Source organism: Plasmodium cynomolgi, chromosome 13 (genome assembly GCF_000321355.1).
Source record: "Plasmodium cynomolgi strain B DNA, chromosome 13, whole genome shotgun sequence".
NCBI classification, from domain to species: Eukaryota; Apicomplexa; class Aconoidasida; order Haemosporida; family Plasmodiidae; genus Plasmodium; species Plasmodium cynomolgi.
The window spans coordinates 292,459-312,862 of NC_020406.1; the positions used below are offsets into that span (position 1 = coordinate 292,459).

Genomic DNA, 20,404 nt, shown 5'->3' on the forward strand with positions numbered 1-20,404 from the left:
TCTCTCCTTCGCCCCTTTTGTCCCCTTCCTCTTCATCCTCTTTGCCCATGCTGACTAAACCTCCTTTTTCCTTGTCACTTCCATCCCCAATTTGTTCTTTTCCCTGGAAGGTATTTTCAACAATTTTGCTGCGCTGTTCATCATCGACATTATTTGGGGTTTTTTTTTTTTCTTTTATTTCGGCTGAGTTCTCCCTTCGCAGTTCTGCATTCTGTTCGTTATCTTGGGCCACTTGGGTTTCTTCGGGCACGTCAGCTTTGGCCACATGGGCGTCTTCGGCTGGGTCAGCCTCTTCAACAGCTGCCACCTCTTCAACAGCTGCCACCTCTTCAACAGCTGCCACCTCTTTAATAGCTGCCACCTCTTCGACAGTTGTCACCTCTTCAATAGCTGCCACCTCTTCGACAGCTGCCACCTCTTCAACAGCTGCTACCTCTTCGACAGCTACAACCTCTTTCCCTGCTTCACCTTCCACCGCCTCGTCTTTCACAGCACCCCCTTCGTTAACCAAAGCGCCTAGTTCGTCACTTTTATTCACGCCACCTACCACCGCATTTTGCTCCGTGCCTTCTTTCGATTTGTCGACTTCGCAAGTCGCCCTGTTTAAATTTTCCACCCCATCATGTGTGTCATGTGGAATGACCAAATTGCTTATCAGTGCTTCCCTTGTGCATAAGTTCAGAGGATCCTCATCTCCACTTTTCACTTCAACTTGATTTAAAAAATTACAATTTGTGTCGATTCTTTTGTCGATGTAGTACTTCTTTAAGCTATTACTCGCATAATTGTAAAAGTCATCATATTTTAGCAAGCTTTCCATGAATTTATTTACAAGCAGTAAGGACTCCGAATTCTTTTTTTTTATTTCGCCGCTCAGAAGGAGGAAATCTTTTCCCGCTGAATTGTCTTCCCCCTCACCGGGGGCCTCACCGTCCATTAGCAGCTCGTCCGTTGGAAGTTCATCCGTTGGAAGTTCTTCCGCTGGCAGTTCGTCCGCTGACAGTTCGTCCGCTGGCAGTTCGTCCGCTGGCAGTTCGTCCACTGGCAGTTCGTCCGCTGACAGTTCGTCCGCTTGGTCGTCGTCTACGGCGTTGTCTTCTTCATCACCTGCTTCGACCTCGTCGTCCACTTTGTGCACCACGCCATCCATCACCGCGTCATCCACGACCTCCTCTCCCGTACTACTTCTCCCCTCCACCGTCTCCTTCACGTGCTCTTCTTTCCCTTCGGGCATTTCATCTCGAGAGCTTCGTTCCTTTTCACTGTACACGTTCAGGGCGCATTCTTCCTCGGTGCCCTCGTTTATTGCATTTGAATGTTCCATTTCTTCCTCCACTTCGACCTCTTCCTCCACTTCCTCCTCTTCCACCTCTTCCTCCTCTTCCTCCTCTTCCACCTCTTCCTCCTCTTCCTCCACTTCGATTTCTTCCTCCTCTTCAACCTCTTCTTCCACTTCGATTTCTTCTTCCACTTCGATTTCTTCCTCCACTTCGACCTCTTCCTCCTCTTCGATTTCTTCTTCCTCTTCCTCCACTTCCTCCTCTTCTTCCTCCTCCTCCCCCTCGGAGGACGAATATATTTTGCGCCTGCGTGGCCTGGGCACTGGCAGTTTCACGCAACCCTTTGCGGGGACGTTTCGAATGGAACTCAAAGGAGTGTTACTGTTATTCCTGTCATTACGATAGGAAGGCGTTTTCTCCACGTCATAATTATTCGAAGGCCCAAACCGTACAGACTTTTCTTTCTTTAACTGCTTACCATCATTGCTCAGGTAATTAATTTTCTTTTCTCCCTTTTGATGTCCATCCCCTTTACCACCCTTCCTACTAGGAATCAACTCATTTAAATTTTTATTCACAATATATTTTTTTACAGGAGTGGCTTTTTTGGAAGACTGTTCTTTTTTCTTGTCTTTTAAAAAAATATTCTTCAAAACGTTGGTTGCGTCTACGTACTTGTATTCATTTTTAAATATGAATTTTTTTGTGTGGCTGGTTACGTTTTTCTCCTCATCTTTTTTTTTTTTATCAAACTTATTCATTCTTTAGGGTGCTGCGTGCGTGTGTATTTGTGTGTGGATGGAAAGTCACCGCAGAAGAGGGAAGACACTAAACGGAGACGCACCCGTGCCGGGAAAAACTACCAAGTGGATGAGCAGTACACTGAAGGCGCTAAATGAACTGACTGCAAGGGATCCAAACAGGTGCCCACATGAGAGTAGACGGATTACGAGCTCATCTCACTCGAAACAAATTTCGCACATAACAATTTAGAAGCGTGTTTTGAAAAAAAAAAAAAAAAGATACTAACATATAGGAGACCACGGGGAATTTAATTAAAAGAAGCAGAATTTGGAGGGAATCTCCAGGAGGAACTAAACGGAGCAGAATAAGGGGGAATCGCAACGTGGCGTGCCTGTTATTCGCAGCTACCGCACAAACGTGGGCGCAAACATGTGATGAGCCCCCAATGCGCAGTGCATGCATGTACATATGCGAAGTGGTAATGTAGTTATAAGGACAAACACGAGTATCGATAAAAAAAAAAAAGACAAATAGCACACACGCAGGGGAAGCGCGTTGCACTGTTCCGACGTAGACAAAGGTGTGCTCGCGTGTGCGTGAAGGGGACTAGAAACGCTGAAAGATGTTTCTAAAAAACTACTTGATGATGGAATATAATGACTGCTTCACAAAATTTAACTTATCCTCCGCAGCACTCGGCAGGAGCTGCTTATAGAGAAGCAAAACTTTGAAACCGAGCCTTTTAAATAGCTCATAACGTTCGGAAAAATAGGGAGTAAGAGTAAGAGTCCCCTGAAAAGTGTCATTATTGCCTATACATTCTACAATTAAATAAAAGTCCTTTACAAAAATGGGCACACTATAGTTATACATATTTAGGACCTCAATTTGGCAATTTAATTTTAATAAAATTTCACTAACTTCTTTTACGAAGGGGTAATCTAGGTGTCTATTTTTTCTTCCCACTGAGCTTTGAAATGACTGTAAAAAAGTGAACACTGAATTATCGACATATTTTTTATCCAACCACGTGCAGAACTCATTGAGAATAATTAGCTGTACCTCCTTTACAAAGTACACATAGCTTAAGTAACTGGGGGTAGGGATAGACATATCAGAACGAGGCAATATCAACCAAAAGCGCAGCAAGTCATTTATAAAAGTTGTCAGGGTACAAGATAATGCTTTATCCTGGTATTCCCTTGGTACTTTTATCCTTAACAGATTCGGGATAATTTCGTACATCACCTTTTCCTCCTTCTTCTGATTAAATGTTAACACTTTGAGTCTTCTCACTAATTTGTGAAGGTCCTCCTTTTTTAAAATTATGCTAAAAAAATGGGTACATTTTAAAATATCCGCTATTTCGTATAAACTGTAAAAATTAATGTTTCTGAAAATATGTTGACTTATTAGCTTTAACTTTTCGCAGTCTTTATTTTTCATCCTCCTTAACGAAATAAGGTCGCTAAGTATTTTTCCATTACGTTCAATTTTGTGTCTTTTCGCGTGGGTATCACAATGGGAAGTAATTTCATTACATTTATGCCCCATTTCGTTAGTACTCCCCTTTTTAGCGGATCTTCCATCGCAGTGTCTGATTAATTCGTTGTGCGTATAGACGGAGTAGCTTCCTTTTCTTTCGCAAAAAAATGTACTTGCTCGTTTGCCCTCCAAAGGGTCGTATGTGGCTGCGCCACTGGCTGGGTGGACAGGTCCATGCTTGCTGCTATCCCCAACGTGGCTGCGCACCTTCGCAGGAAAGAAACAAGTCAAAAAAGGAAAAAGTGTGAAATGTGCAATGGGGCAGATGTGCAATTGCGCTACTTAATCGACACATTCGGGAAGGCCCAATGGGAGGGTCGCATCACCCAAGTGGATGCGTTCATTTGTGAACGTATACATCTGCACCATTTTGTGGTTTAAAAAAAAACGCTTACCACCATGCGCAAGGGTAAAAATTTACTCCGCAGAAGTAGGTTTTTACATGCCACGCTCATCTTATCAATTTTAGGGACATTCCTTTGGGGCAAAAAAAAAAAAAAAACACTCCTCAGTTGACCAACCACAACTGTTCATCTGCCCTTAAGCCGTTCAAGCTTATGTAGTACAAGTAAGGTATACATTTTCTGGCACATCAGCAAAGTCTGTGAGGTTATACGTGCATTTTCCTCTTTTTTTTTTTTTTTCCCACCTTTTTGGCGATTTTTACATTTTTTATCGAAATTTTAAAAGCTTTCTTTTTCGAACCATTTTAAACAGCGGGTAGTCAAAAATATGGTTTGAACGCCGTCTCCGTTTGTGCATACATGGAGGGAGGAGTTAGCATTGAATGGGCCGCAGCTTTGTCACGCCCCCCCGTTTTGCTCTCTTCCATTTAATTTTACTTTATTTTAATGTAATTTATTTTTTTCGTGATGCCCTTTCTTCTGCACTTATCCCAAAGGGGCTTACTAAAAATACACGGCAAAGGGGCACTTATTTACTTCCCACTTTTTCAGGAGCAAAACACGCGCGAGATGAAGCCGACCTGTGCGCCAACACACAGCACATAGCAGACCAAACAAGCGTATACATCAGCACACAAAATGATTACATTAAGCGTTTGAACCCCTCATGCTTCTTACCCATACATGGAGAAAAAAAATGAACCTTTATTTTACGCCCTTATTGTTTCTCCTCCTTTGTAACGCATACTTAATTATAGGGGTGAATTTAAAAAGAAAAAAAAAATGCGTCTCTTTATTCTTAAGTTGTAATTTGAATAGTGCACATAGAAACAATCACCAGAGTCGTCTGTTCTGTTACAAAAAAAGGGTAAAAGCGAAGGAACTTAGGAAGCTGTCAACTGAGGAGCTTGAGAAGGTACACACTCGCACGTCTGTTCTATTCTGACAAGTGCTACACTACACGGCAAAGTTGCTGGCTCTTCAGCTTTCCTATGTCAGTACATATGCGTGGCGCTCCTACGTGGGGCACCTCTGCATTGATAATATATATGCCGCCCGAAGGAGCCTTCACATGTACTCAGAAAGGCACATAACTGAAGATGCCCCAAATATGCCTTTACCCCTTCACCACCAACATCGCAGCACCATTTTTGTCACTCCCCCGCAGGAAATCATCAAGTGCAGACTGGACATACAAAAGTTCCAACACCAGGGATTTCACGATATACATAACTATAACGTCTATTACGAGAAAAACGCTAGACGAAAATTAGCGCAGCTGATGACCATATACTATGAGAGGTACCTTGACAAGAACGTGCGGATAAAAAGTAACTCTTCTGAAGGAGCAGACTTCACTTCGGTACCACCCCCACGGGGGGACGAAGAAGCAAAGGAGCCAAGTAGCCACGAAGAGTGAACAGCCAACAGTAGTAATGAAACGAAAACATGACTCTGGGAAAAGGAACCACGGGAAATATATAACCCGTTTTATTTTCTTAAAACGTTTGTTCATATCCACTTACGTGTGAACAACTTCTTGTCGAACGTTCGCGCTTTATGAGAAGAGGCCCCAATTTGACGAATCACTCTAGCAGCGCCTGTTTTTGCAGGCTTACATGAGCATGAGCCGACGCCTATATTGGGATCTGCATAATGGGGGCATATATGCATATAGCGTATTTTTCCGTATGTTCAAGCACCTGTTCGACCTGAAAAATTTTTTGCCTCACTTGTATTGCCTCACCTTTGTTGCCTCACTTTTATTGCCTCACTTTTATTGCCTCTCTTTTATTGCCTCACATTTTTTCCCCACCTTTATTGCCTCACCTTTTTTTGTCAATTTGATCGAAACAGATGCATAACGATAATTTGCAATAACGTATCTTTTTTGTGCATTTGTGGAGGTGCGCATTTTCGCGCATAGCAATATATATGTTATACGAATATATATAATACCATATATGTATTCTTTTTTTTTTAACCCCCCACGGGAATGTAATTAATTTTCTTTTTCTTTCCACCCATTTTGCCAAACGGAGTATTTTTTCCTATACGCAAAAAACATGTTATATGTACTTGGCAGGTATTTCATCTACAAAGCTTTTTGACTCATTTCGTAGGGGCTACTTTGTAGTTTTTTTTTTTTTTTTTCAATCAGATAGCCGTTACTTCCACGCGGTTGCGAAGAATTGCTTCAACTTCCCAACCACTTGGCAATTTTTGGCAGAACATTTCTTAGCCCATGTTTTTACGTTCTCCTATTTCTTCGCATAAATAGTTAAAAGGAAGAAGCGGAAAGGATGTATACGCGGGCATCTACATATAATTAATATGCTCGTTGTACAGAAGCATCGGTTTGGAATTTCTGTGCGTGGGACGTATGACCTGTAAAAAGGCCGTCCCTTCTTGTCAACTCATTTCCATTGAGTCATTTTCCAAATTGTAAAAAATGAAGAAGTCGTTGAAGAATATCAAATTGAAATTAAAGAACAAAAAGAGGAAGGGAAACTTCGTCTCCTTCTACGACAGAATAAAAGAAATTAATGAGAAGGAAAAGCTGCAGGCATGTAGCGTACTCGGAGGTGCGAACTACGACGATGGTTTCACTTCACAGTGGATAAGTCACGAATCCAAGGATGCCGAAGGTAAGGAAGCAATGCGAATTCGCCCCGCGCATGCATGCGTGTTGGGGTTGTATATATGAGCGGTGGTATATACGTCAACATTTACACCGTATGCGCGTCACCAGTGAGCCGTGAACTGTGTTCCTTCGTTTCCACCGCCGCACAGGGTGAACTGCGCGCGCGTCTCCTTCCCCACTAACCGCAGTTGCGGTATGGTCAGTTTTGCTTACTCGCCCCACCATATTGCTTTTTATTTATTTTTTTTTTTTGCACCCCCTTTGATAGACCTCAAAAGAACGAACTTTTACGCAGCGCTCCAGGTGTACCCCCAAAACTGCTTCAACAGTGACTTCAAAAAATGCTGCAGAGAATTACAACCATATGCGAAAAATCTAATGCTCATTTTGCTAAACAAGGACAGAATTTTTGGTACCATTTTGAAGTACATAGAAAATAGCAAAATCCAAAATGACGAAAATTATTTCTACAAATTGTTGGTGATCCTCATAAAGGATTTAAAAGATGAAAGCAAAAAATACATAGATCATATTTTAAAAATATTATACGATAAAATTAATTTCAACAATCTAGACTTGTTAGAGGAAATATTTAATACCTATACAAATATATTTCGAATAATGAATAGAAAAATCATAAGTAACGTGGATAAGTATATAAAAATATCCCTACCACTGTTACAACATCGAAATAGTATCATAAAAATTTTCATTGCGGATAGTTTTTCTTATCTGTTGAGGAAATTATTGCTACACGATTTAATGCAGTGTTTTCAAAAGTTATTTTCTTTTTGCGATTTTTTGAAAAGGAACAAAGTGAAAGATTATTGTGACACGCTGAGCCTCCTCATGTTAGAAGCTCTAAAAGTGGACAAAGACAAACTGTCCAGAAAAACATTACCCTTTTTGAAGTTTATAATTTATTCACTATTCCTAAAGGAGACATATTATTGTGAAGAGACGGAGAGTCATTATGAACCAATTGAGGACACACAGTGTATGCACTTCCTAAAAAAGGCAGTAGCAAACTTCCTCATTGATATTTATAATTTTACGAAAAATGGGACATTTGAATTTGTGGAAATATTTCTAACCTTCATTTTGAGAAATTACTCTATCCTGTTTAGAAGATACTACACCGATGTGTTAGTTCAGTCTGACCAAAATACAGATGCGTTGCATTTGCTGATCAGTCAAAGGGGCCCAAACGGGGTCTCCTCAATTTTTCCCTCTTTAGCCAACGCGGAGGGGCACAGTAGCGAGGTAGTAGCCACTGCGCATGATTTGCAAGATGAGGATGACGGCGGAGCGGAGCCTTCTCCACCTAGCCATGCTCCAGATGGAGCACCAGAGAGGAGCTCCGAACTTGGGAACAGCAGCAGAAGCAGCAACAACAGCAACGACAGCAACGACAACGACCAGTTTAGGGACGATCACCCACACGTACGTAACAACAACCAGGCACAATCCTCCGAAACGCAAAGGAAGGCCTTTTTTGCGAAAGAAATTTTCCACAGCTGTACGAACTTTTTTCTGAAAAAAATATTAAGCATATGGATAGAAAAAAACAGCGAACAGAAATGTATAATTGTGGAAACCGCTCTTCGCGAACTGAGTAAATACGCGCAAGATGTGAATCGTTTGAAGTTAATTTATGTCTCCTTTTTTTACATATGGAATATCTACGACCACATGTTCTTTTTACTAAATCGGGACGTGGTTTCGAATGAAGGCATAAAAAATATGTTCACCTCCCTCGTCAAGGTGTTTATGAGCATCGTGACTGCAGAGCAGTGGAATAACTTAAGTGACCACCACCCTCTTCGAGACTCCCTCTTTCGCTCTTTCATTCTCAACGTGAACGAACTGTTAAGTAGAAAAAATCACAGCGGCGAAGATTCACACCTGAACGATGTTTTGAAGTGCATATTTGTCAACATAGCGAGAGATGTGCAAAAGGCTGACATATTTATGCGTGTAAAGGAGTGCCACATGGTGGATGGACTGAAGGAGGGAGCTGGCCCAAACCACTTGTCCGAAAAGGAAAGCATGTCTAACAAAACGGACCCTTACAACATCTCTGACGAGGGTACTAATTTACACTTGGGAAAAATATTCCTCCTGTTTGACATTTTGAAGAGCTCAACAGGAAGGGAGAGTAGCGCCGCGGAGGAGGAGGATGATGGAGAGTGTAAAAACCTTCACAAGAAGAAACTACAAAATGGAGACTTATGCGCAGATGAGCAGACGGACTACTGCAGACCCAGTAGAGAGTGGAATGCCTTCCACCATGGGACTGACAAAAAGCATAAGAACAACATCAGCAAGGAGGATTCCCCAACACAAATGCAAACAGAGCTTCATAATTTATTTTCCATCACCTTTGAAAAAGTAACAAACATACTTTCAATTTTGAGGCGAATTAATGAGTGTACCAATGTGAACAGTTCCACACACGTGAAAAACGGGGAAGAGGTTCTAAATGAACCTCAGAAAAATCTCCAAACAGTGATACAGTTTTTATTTGCATACGTCAGCCTACTAACAGAGATAAGCAGAACCGACGGGGCCATACTACTTCTATGCACAAAACGCAGTGGTAACAAAAAGGAGGAGGACAATTTTTTTACTATATTTGGAGAAATATGCGATAGGGTGGAAAAACTAAAAAGTAGGCATTCCATAGGAAGGAAAATTCACAAGGAGAACACCTCCCCCGATATGAATTTTTACTTGAACAGCATCATACTTGATGGAAATATTATGATGACAACGTTGGCGAAGGGAATGTATAAAGACAGCGAAGTAATCGAAAACGTCCTTCCAAACAACAACAAGTTCTTACTCAACTGTTTAAGCAAGTGGGAGAAGAACGAGGTGTATGGTGTGGACTACTTGAAAAAAATAAAAAACATACTTTCCAACCTGAACGAAATGAATTTTTTTGCACACAAAACGGATGACTTGTTTGCATATTTAAAGGCCCTTAAAAAGCTGTTTCTCTGCTACGACAAGGGGAATAGGAAGGAGTTCCTGCAAATTATCCAATTCGTAGTAGGCATATGTATAGCACTCAAAAGGGACAAAGGAAGTTATTATACTACAAATGAGAACAACATTACATCGGGGGAGAGTAGTAACTCTGCTTGCTACGCCAAACTGTTGCCCCTTTTTGATTGTCTCATTTATTTAGAAAATCAAGAATACTTAGCTACGTACGAAAAGGTTTATGAATCCAAAATTATTGACGTAGTAAATTATTTGACCTTTTTTAAAAACCGCAACATTTTTAGCGATTACTTGCTGAAGGTGACCACAAAAATTTGTATTGTCGAATTGGTTTATCTGTTAAGTGCTAGCATGGTGAGTATCCCCAAGGCAATCACTGTTCACGTCAAAAATTTTCTGCGTTCGTACAGCGTAGACAAACAAATGGACGACGAAAAGGGTTATCGGCACCAGCTGGAATACTATTTTTTTGTACTAAACGGGGTATTCAAAATGGGTAAGGAAAAGCTGCTCGCTGTGGAGGAGGAGGTGGGCAGAAAAACTGCTCCAGGTGGAGATTCCGCGAGTGAAAGCTGTGAGAAAGAGAACACTGCGGATGACAATGCGGATGGTAATGCGGATGGCAATGCGAAGCATTTTGTAGAGGAGGTGGACGGACGAGAGAATCACAGTGGGAGCGGTGCCCCCCTGAGGAACCTCATTTGGCGGAACATAGAAGAGTGCGAAATTAATATGCGACAGTATGTAAGCATTCTGAGGAGCAATGCACCGCCCACATTGCCAGGAAGCAAAAATCTGAATGCTGAAAATTCCCTCAAAATTGCATTCGCCACTATTCATATGGTGATCGTGCCGCAAGCGAACAGCCTTAACAAATCGTACAGAACGAAACTGCTAGACATGTACGTTTGGATAATGAGCTATATTAATGGCAATTTCAGATGCTTCTTCCAGGAGTTAAAATATTACTCGCTGTTGAATGTGGTCTTTGACATTGTTGGGAGTTTGAATGAGTTATGTCACGCACATGGGGGCTCTTCCCTGTCTGTCACTTCTACGCAGCCACAAGTTGACCAAATCACCCATGCCGTAAAAACCTTCGTCAGCAAATTTGAGCACAACATGCACATTTTGAACATCCCCAACATGATAAAATTTTTGCATATACTGTGCTCGTACAACGAGAAACTAAACAACTACAAAAACGACATTGAGGAAATGCTACTGGAGAAGAACATCAATATTACCAAGTTACTGTTGAACATAAAAGAGGAAGATAGCAAGGAGATTATCCCCATCTTGATAAAAATCATTTTCTGCATTTTAAAAAATAAAATGAAAAAAGGAAATAAAAAATTGAAGAAGAATATGATTTTTTACCTGTCCAACATTTCTTGCGACAATTATTGCCATATCCTTATATCTGTAGTGTACCCCTTGGTGAATGTATACGAGGGTTCAATTGACTATGGCAACTTGCTTAGGTACGGAGACAAGGAGAAGGTGTTGATCAGTTTCCTCACCAATTGTCAGGGGAGCTTTGCGGCGCACTGGAGATACCAATGTGATACGCGAGCGGTGAGTGCGGTGGCGGGTGAAGCGGCGAGTACAAACAGTGGGGAAGAAATTTCCCTCTGCTACGACGATACCTTTAATCACTCCAGTTGGCACTTCGGAAATTACATAATTGAAATAAAGAAAGATGCGCTTTTTAAAAACGTCCACTTCAACAAAAGCTTTAGTCTTTTTATCGAGATACTGAAGATCATGAAGTATAAGCTGGACACCTACATGGAGTTTTTTTTCCAAGTCTTTGTCACCATAGCGCACTACATCAATGTGTACCACCTGATGAAAAAGAAGGCGAAGGAGAGGAGGATTTTCCTGGTGGTTAAGAAGATGGAGAATCGAGACAAATGTGGAAGCGGCGAGGAGGGGGAGGCGGCCCACAGAATTAGTAACCCCGGAGAAAGGGAGTACAAGGACCAGGCGAAAGACCACCACCACGAGTTTGGTCACAAGTTTGATCAGGAGTGTGACCATGACCGCAACCACCACTGTGAGAGTGACCCCCCCTGCGAACACCGTGTCGAACTGAGCGCGAAGAGCTCCTATCTGAAGAACGCCAACAAGAAGTGCATCGAGCACATCCAGTTCATCATGCTAAACTACGAAATGACAAATCGCAATTTGGAAAAGGCCAAAGATTTCTTCGCCTTCATGTTCCGAAAAAATGTGAAGAACATAGGCAAATCAAATTTGTTCCTGAAAATTTTGTTTGACATTTGGAGCAAGAACGAATCGTATCACGGGTTCTACCAGAGCATCATACCTAACTCTTTATCCGTTTTAATAAAAGCTGTAAACAACCAAATAGTTGTCAGTCGATTAAGTCACAGTGAATGGAACGCACTCGCGGAGAAGGTATTCGATGTCGTTTTGCGCCTATGTGGTTATGACCATTTGAATGAGAACGAGCTGAATTGGCGTAAAGGGGAAGCCTCCCAAAAGGGGCAAGAGCGCATTCGGGGGAGAAGCAAAAATAGGGAAGGAGTACTCACCATAGTGGAAATGAGAAAACGCTCTGATGTGTCCACTTTGAAAGGCATGAAGATATTGAAGCCGCTCATTTCGGACATTATCGTATGCATTAAGAAAACCATTTTAAGAAGGTACAAAGAGTTCCTTGTAGAAAAGGAAAAGGGAACTACACTCCGCAAAAAAAGCAAAACGGATGAGTTAAAAATTATTAGCAATAAAGAACTATACATTCTAATTGAATTATCTGCTGTAAACAAAAACCAAACGTACAATTTGCACGTCATTAATATAATTATCACCTTCGTGCTTATCAATGCCAAGTCGTTACATAGTACAAATTCTGACCACGTGCAGAAGCTGAAACTCATATTGGTAGCTTTGAAGAGATTACTCATTAATATATCAAGGGGGGAAAGTGAGCACCCAAGGTGGAGGGGAAAAAAGAAAACAAATTGCAATTTTTCTTGCTATCAGGATGCAGCGAGGAACGCCACGACCAGATGTGCAAATCTGTCCCATATAGACAATGTACAAGAAAAAAAACGTGAGAGAAAAAGAAGCCTACACTCATCTTATATGCACTCTTATCACCATGCGCACAAATTGTACGTATGCTTCAAACTAAAAAACGTGGTATACGAAATTGTCCAGAGATGCTATGATGTAAGTTGTAGAGTCCTCGCTGGGGATCTCCTAGTTATGATTGGTTGCATCTTTTTAAAAATTAGAAACATAAACAGATATTTAGAAAAGTTTAAAAAAAATATGGACACTTTTTTAAAAAAAACAAACGAGCTTAATTATAACTCCAAAGTGGTCCTAAAGAATATCGTGAAAATTCCATTAAAAAATGACCAGGCCAGGAGGAAGAATTATTATTACACCTTCCTTCAGATTGCCCAGATATTTTGCGGCCTGAACATTTGCAATGAGAGGAACTCCTACCACGAATACGATGCGGATGTGCAGTTTTTAATTTTCCTCGATTTGTGCAATATGAAAATGTCCACTGTTATGAGGGGTTATGCGCTGGAAGGGGAGGGGTACCTAATAAGAAGCTGCAACAGTAGTGGAGAGGTAAAGAAGGGGAAGAAGAGCGAGGAGAGGAAGACACTCCGGAAATATACCTTTGATCACCTGTTTTCAAATAGCAACAAGTTGTTCCATGAAATCCTCGTGAGGCACTGCTCCTTTTTAATTTTTAACGAATCGACCAATGAAATGGTTAGAGACAAATCCGTGCAGTTCGTTTTGTTCTTCCCCCAATTGTTGAAATGGCTACTGCAGGAATATGAAAGGAACGATGAAAATATTCATCACCTGAGCATCGCAAGAGACGTCAAAATATGTGTCCATTTCGTAGTTAATATTATAATACCCAAAGCGCTCAACGCACTAAAAAAGAACGTCAACGATTTTACCAAAATTGCGCTGCAGATTATCCTCACAACTATAAAGCTAGTTAACCCCCACATGGATGCACTCAAACGATTAGATGTTGAACCATTTTTAAGGGAGGTTAAAAATTCGCTGGTAAAAAATTATATACTCAATGCAGATACAGATTCTTTGTTCTGCTTTAGCGCTGTGAAGGCGAAGAAGAATGAGGAGACGCACCCCTCCGAACAGGAAAAGACGAACTTCAAAATGTTGGAAAGGTTACTATTTCACGACTTACATCACAACGTAGTTGGAACGTTCCATGAGAGTAAGTCTCATCAAAAGGGAAGAAAAAATGAAGAAAATAATGAACGTAGATCCATAATCCAAAATATAATAGATCTTAAATCAGAAAACAACTCCAAAGGTGTGGAAAAATTAGTTGTCATTACCCCCCTATTATGCTACTACACGATTTCTAAGGTTGTAATTCCACTTGCACTGAATTACATTCTCCAAAGGAGTTCAAAAAAAGAAACATACAACAAAACTCTCAGCGCAAATAGCATAAAGCTGCTTGGTACCTGCACGGAGAGGGTAGGCATCAAAGTTGTTTATAACCTCCTGGAGCTGCTTCTTTCAGAGCTGAAGAAAAACTCATTTAATAAGGTATACATCGAAAAGGCAGTAAGTCACATTGTGAGGACGTACGATTTTAGGGAGTTCCAGGGCATTGACGTGGATCAGAATTGGGGCCGCCCAGGAGGAGCAGCCTCGGATGGATTTCGAAACGAGGACGAGGTAAGCCGCGCCGCGGAGCAAAGTGAAGGGATCGAACTGGGAGGAGTCAAAGGGGTAGAGACTGCAGTGGAGGAGCAGCATGTGAAGACCGCACCAGAGGATGTCGCACCTGTGAAGACCGCACCAGAGGAGGTCGCACCTGTGAAGACCGCACCAGAGGGGGACGCACCAGAGGGGGACGCACCTGTGGAGGCCGAACCGACGGGGCGGAGCAGTCCCAGCCCGCTGTGCCACAAGTTTGTCCGGCGCATCCTCCCGCAGCTAAAGCTGCTAATGTTCGACAAATCTGCGACGAACGAAAAGAAAAAACAAAAGAGCTACATAAACGACCAAGTCGTTGATTACAAAAACAAGGAGGCAGTGGCCAAGGCCGACATCGTCATATCATTTTTAGTAATTCTAAACAAAATGAATTACAATTTTGAGAAAGAGTTACACAAAATAATATACAAATTATGTTTTTGTTTATCGTCCAAAAATAACAATGTAAGAAGTGAATCGAAGAAGACGATGTGTTTTATTTCCATGTACCTCGGTTTGAACTACTTCGATTTGATCATAAAGCAGATGTCGGATTACCTGACCAAGGGATATCACGTGCCGATATTTTTGTGCACGGTTAACTCCATCCTGGAATCTGTACTAAACAAGAAGGACAAATTTTTAGACAAGAATTACTTAACCATCGGCCTCAACGCGTTGAACGATGGGAATATCAAAAGGTCCAAGGGGAAGGACTCCGAGCGGTTCAACGGAAGTAGCGCCACTCAGAACAGCGGCAGAGGCAGGAAGAAGGCCCCTTTCGCGGCTTCACCAGATTGCACGAACACCCCGCACGACGCCTTCTGCACCAACATCTTTAACATGATCAAGCTAGAAATAATAAACGAAATTGACAAAAATACGGATGATGTTAACAAGAAGCATATAAAAAGAAAAACGAAGGAAAGCAAAAAGACCTATGGAAAGAATATCATTAAGCTGTTAACAAATATAGTACCTGAAAAATGCATAGAAAATAATATCCTCACATTTTTAGAAAGCTTATTTAGTGGGGAATCTTTCGAAAATAATGAAGTGGATAAAAATTTTATTTTTAAAAAAATACATTTTTATCGTGTCGTCTTACTTCAACAATTTTGTAAAAGGAATAGAAGAGAACAAACGTCTCTCCCCCGATTTTGTTCTAAACATTATTTACAAACTGTTAACAAAATCGGTGTATTTTTTCAGAGGTGATAATTATCAAAATTTACGCAGTGTTATGCAAAATTGCGCTATTCTACTTTTTAAATATAACGTCTCTGACCAAGCAGTGCAAACCTTTGGCAGCTTCAAAAAGGGTATCCAATTTTATGTGCCCCAGGAAGCAGTGGAGGAGAGGTACTTGGGACTTAATTACCAACACAAATGGGTACATTTCCCTTCCAAAGGGAACAACAATATGCATATAATACAGGGGTCATTTCAGGAGAAAAGCATTTATGACGCTATTGGAAAGACGAAGAAATTTGATTTCCAGGTCCTCGCACAGGTGTTGGCTAGGGTTGCCCTCAAGTTGTTAGCTTACGTGGTTAAGCGCTCATCAGAGTTGTTCACGGAGAGAAGGTTAAGAAGTAATGGAGATGGTCTCATAACCGATGCTAATGACAACCTTGATGGTACTCTCCACGGTGAGAGGTACCCTGGCGGAGCGATCAAAGAAACGTCAACTTGCTACTCCATGTCCACCACCGTGGATGATAGATCGCCTAGCGAAAATGAAAACGCTCAGAAGGGGAGATTCACGTCTATCGGTAATGACAAGGGAAGCGCCACAGAGGCAGTCGTCACCACGGTTGGGAACAGAACTGATAACAAAGGGGTAGTAAACCATAATCATGGGGACTCCTTTTCAAGCTTCCCTGAATTTATAGGACTAATTGAACCACTCCTCGTGTACTTCTTCTGCTACGGAAAGGAAGACGTATTTGTATTAGCCTCCAAGTGCATCAAAATTATTAAAAAAAAGAAATTTAGCGATTTTAAAAAGTTTGGAAAATTAATTATTCTCTCATCCGTAGATATATTAAAAAATATCCCCAATTATTACAGCAAAGAATTTGACAAGCTCATTCTGTCATGCATTGACACGTTGACATATCTCATACGGGGCAACAACAAAAATGATATTATCTCTTGGCTGAATTCGGATCTATCTAGTCGCGGAAAACCTAGTGATAGTGTTGAGGAGCCCTCAAATGGTGACACCGTTTCGAAGAAAAAGAGAAAATTGGAAGAAGGCACAAACAGAAGGAATCCCCATGACCCGCTTGGGGACACAGCCAAATTGAAGAAACAGAAAAAGCTGAATTATTTGCTAGACGAAAAAGTCTTATCTATGTATTATCCCACCCTGGAGGGGGGAGAATATTTGCAAGACGAACAAGAAGAATCGACGAACACTCTACGATACTGCCTACTTAACCAAATTTCGCTGCTACTAGAAAGTAAAAATCACGTGTGGGAGTTGCTAATATTATTTAAAAACTGCATGCTGAGGGAAGACATAAATAATATTATCAAGAAGGGGACAATTATCCTAAAAATGAACAGCTGCATTGATCAAATTTTCAACATCATGATAGAAGAGTCTCATAATATGAAATTATCATTTCTGTGTGGACAGATTTATGTCGATTTTTTGATGCGATTTCCTATATCAAAGAAGGAAAAGAAAAAAAAGTTTTTCCAAATTTTAAATAATTTAAATGATGAAAATGATGACTCCAGGATTGCCACTTTGAATGCCCTGTACGTCTTCCTCAACAGAGCTAACGCCAAGTTATTAAAGGAGGAATTTTATTACGTTATTTTCGCGAGCATTATAGTGCATTTTACTAATGAAACAAATTACAAATGCAAAAAGATGTACATTTTTTTGACCACATTACTCTTCCAACAAGTGAACGATTTGACCTATGTTTGTAATTCGTATAAAATGTTAAAGCATAACTTACTCTTTTGCGCAAAGGCATCTTTCACGTATACCTACTTGTATTTGCTTCCCCTTTTCTCTTCCATTTTTTCCGAGCGGATTGCTTCATACGGGCAAATGATTCAGGGTGATGATAAGCTAGCGCAGGATGAGCGTAGTGCAGTATCGAAGGAGCATCAAAAAGGCAGGCGCGACAAAATATTGCAGCTAACATTGCAGGGGAGTGACGAATCGACGGAAAATTACGGAAACAGGGAATCTAGTACATGTCGCCAAGATGCACTTAGTGTGGGTAACTCCCTTGAGGAAGACACCCCAAGCAAGGGGCACAACACCATTAGAAACTACTTCATAAAAGAATTACTAAAAAGCACAAAAAAGTACAATACTAAGAAGAGCCCAAATGGAAGCAACATTGTAGATTTGGCCCCCCCCAGTGACATCATCCTTTTTATGAAAAGCCAATTAGAAGATTTGTTCCTATCGGCCATGTTTTATCTAATCGATAGGACATGCTCTGATGTGAAAGCGTTCATGAAGGAGGACAAACTGTCTCTTCATGTAGTAACCTCAGCGCAAAACATTACCCATTTTAGTAGCAACTATGAGATATACGCACAGATGGACAAAGATTTAGTATACCTCTTTTACAAGGCACTAGAGCAAATTTTTGCCCACATAGACATAGACTTGATAGAAAATCTGGTGCATGAAAAACACGCCCATAAAATGTACAAGCGCTATTTTTTAAAGGAGGACCGAGTAGAGTATCCAAACGGAGGGTATCCAGCGGATGGGGAAGAAGAACCAAACGCACCAGCCAACGAAGATACAATACATGACAAATTAATTTTGTACTTTCTGTACTTCTGGAATTTGATCATTCAAAATGGACTGTTCAATAAAAACCCATATGTGCAAATCATATCGTTGAAGATGATGCTAAATTATATAAGTAACAAAATGGCACGTCCGTTTTTTCCTCTCCTACTGGTCAAGTTGTTTTCTTCTGATAAATTTATTATCAACCTGATTTTAAAAAAAGTTCTGTCACTTCTTTTAAATTCATACTTTCTCGAACATTTCTATATATACCATAGAAAAATTAGTGTTTTCCTCTCCAAGATTTGCGTGCTGTTGGTTAACTTCCCGTGGATTACCAACGGGTTTGATGATCAAAGCGATAGCAAAGGAGTGGCGTATGAGAGGTACTATGCGGAAAATCACGGCGAAGTGAAAGGGTGCGGTGATTCATCTTGTGGTAAAAACTCAGAGCATTCACATGTCACCGGTGCTCTAAATGGCCCTGCCCAGGAGACTTCCACAAAAGAAAGCCAAATGGACAACCATTTTAGCGGCGCAAGTGATGTCGAAGGAGACGAAGAATTCCAAAAAGTGAACATAATTTTGGAGAAAGATCAGAATGAGCAAGATAAAAATACTTCTTACGATCGAGTGGGAACCTTAATGATGCCAAATTTGAAAATAACCAAGGAAATGCTGTCCTACAGCAAATTTTTCCTTGTCATCGTTACCCTCTCACGTGCCATAAACATCCATTTGATAAACAAGAAAAAATCTTTTGTGAGAATTCTAACAATTTTAAATACGTATAAAAATATAATTCAAGATTTCCCCCAAGATCTATGGACCCTCGAGAATGAGATAATTAACATCGTCCTCCCCTCCTTATACAAAGTAGCTTCCATATTTAAAAAGAAGTAAGTTTCTCCGCGCGCACGATGCGTGTTTGTCTAGTACGCATTATGTGCACTCTACTTACCTGTGGTGTGCCCCAATTCCTGCGTGAATAAACGTGTTTATATATTAATTGTGACCACTCGAGTGATGCTCCTTCAGTACTTTTATACTGCTCAAAAGTGCCATTTTCTTGGGTTTCCATCCTTCCCTTTTTTTTTTTGCAGATACTTTGTCGAGGATGAAAACATTTTCGAAGAAGTGAACACGTACAATAAGCTCCTTTACCTATCGAGCTATGCGTGGTACATTATTTCTCTTCTGGAGGAAAAACTTCAAAACGATAGGGGCACTTTTAATAAGGCCTTTATTCAAGCGAGACAGGTACATTTAAAAAGAAGAAAAATAGTGCCTTTTTTTTTTTTTTTTTCTATACGCATTATGTATGTAACAATTTTATGGTTCACCCAAAGCGAAAGACTGCAAATTTTATCGCATGCGCACAGTACATGCATTACATATGTGTGCCCATTTTTTTTTTTTTTTTTACTTCCCCCTGCAGAGGATCAACCGAATTAGGTTTATCAAAAAAAAAAAGAAGAATTTGTTAGCCTTGAAAAATCCCAAGCTGTTTACCCTAAATAAGTTAAAAAGGAGGGAGAAAAAAAAAATGGAAAAGAAGAAAATGAAAATGAACTTTTAGAACAAGTCTACATTGGGGGGAGGCGTCTCCACAGGGCCTCACCCCGCGCGAGTGTGTACATATGTAAATGTATTTTTTTTCCGCCATCACAAATGTATACCTGCATAGCTGCTTCCTTCATTTTAACAGTAGAAACACTCATTTTGCTAACTAAGACAAAACTAAAATGAAAAAGTGAAGGGACCGGACCCCCCGGTGAACCTTTCGCAATTTCAAACTTACTCACATTTGGAGGTCACGGAACGAAATGGAGCATGTTGTCTACACACCTGCGCATTTGCACGTCTGCGCATTTGCACATCTTCACTTTTTCACGTGTACAAGTGCACCACTCGAATAAGCTTTCCCCTAGAGGGGTCTTCAAAAAAAATGTTCATTAAAAAGGTTGAGTTAAAAAAAAAAGGATGCATTTAATTGAGCCCAAATTATCACTCACATGTTTGAAAAAAAGGATAAGTAAAAGAATGAACATGGGTTGCAACCACCCCGGAATGCAAAAAATGAAAACTGCCATTTGTTGTGTCTTATTTATGTATACTTCCACCTGATCCTTTTGTGAGAAAAAAAAAAAAAAAGTACAAATGGGCAGATCGTCTATCAAAATAATCATACGTATTACACATCAATAAGGGCAAAATAATGTCTTACGGAATTTCCCTTCTGTTGTTTGTTTACCTT

General features: G+C 40.6%; 4 protein-coding genes across 4 annotated transcripts in view; 2 read left to right on the plus strand and 2 right to left on the minus strand.

The window, feature by feature from the left end:
* PCYB_131640 (hypothetical protein) overlaps positions 1-1,602 on the minus strand; it is a gene marked incomplete at both ends in the record, with an annotated part of 1,682 nt that extends 80 nt beyond the window's left edge. Inside the window, one exon of the mRNA XM_004224188.1 lies at positions 1-1,602. This exon is cut by the window's left edge and continues 80 nt beyond it. Within this exon, the coding sequence (XP_004224236.1) occupies positions 1-1,600 (1,600 nt within the window).
* A 1,058-nt stretch (positions 1,603-2,660) lies between these two features.
* PCYB_131650 (hypothetical protein) lies at positions 2,661-4,295 on the minus strand (the record flags this gene model as incomplete). Its single annotated transcript, XM_004224189.1, has 2 exons — positions 3,965-4,295; positions 2,661-3,776 (listed from the first exon to the last, which is right to left on the minus strand). Exons 1-2 carry the CDS (start codon positions 4,022-4,024, stop codon positions 2,661-2,663), a joined length of 1,176 nt encoding a protein of 391 aa, XP_004224237.1. The 5' UTR covers positions 4,025-4,295.
* Positions 4,296-4,670: 375 nt separating this feature from the next.
* Positions 4,671-5,393, plus strand: PCYB_131660 (50S ribosomal protein L29; the record flags this gene model as incomplete). Its single annotated transcript, XM_004224190.1, has 2 exons — positions 4,671-4,889; positions 5,142-5,393. 2 exons carry the CDS (start codon positions 4,671-4,673, stop codon positions 5,391-5,393), a joined length of 471 nt encoding a protein of 156 aa, XP_004224238.1.
* Positions 5,394-6,425: 1,032 nt separating this feature from the next.
* PCYB_131670 (hypothetical protein) lies at positions 6,426-19,726 on the plus strand (the record flags this gene model as incomplete). Its single annotated transcript, XM_004224191.1, has 5 exons — positions 6,426-6,621; positions 6,886-15,587; positions 15,793-19,046; positions 19,251-19,407; positions 19,586-19,726. The coding sequence occupies 2 exons, from the start codon at positions 6,426-6,428 to the stop codon at positions 15,585-15,587; spliced, it is 8,898 nt and encodes a 2,965-aa protein (XP_004224239.1). The 3' UTR covers positions 15,793-19,046; positions 19,251-19,407; positions 19,586-19,726.
* Between the last annotated feature and the right edge of the window lie 678 nt (positions 19,727-20,404).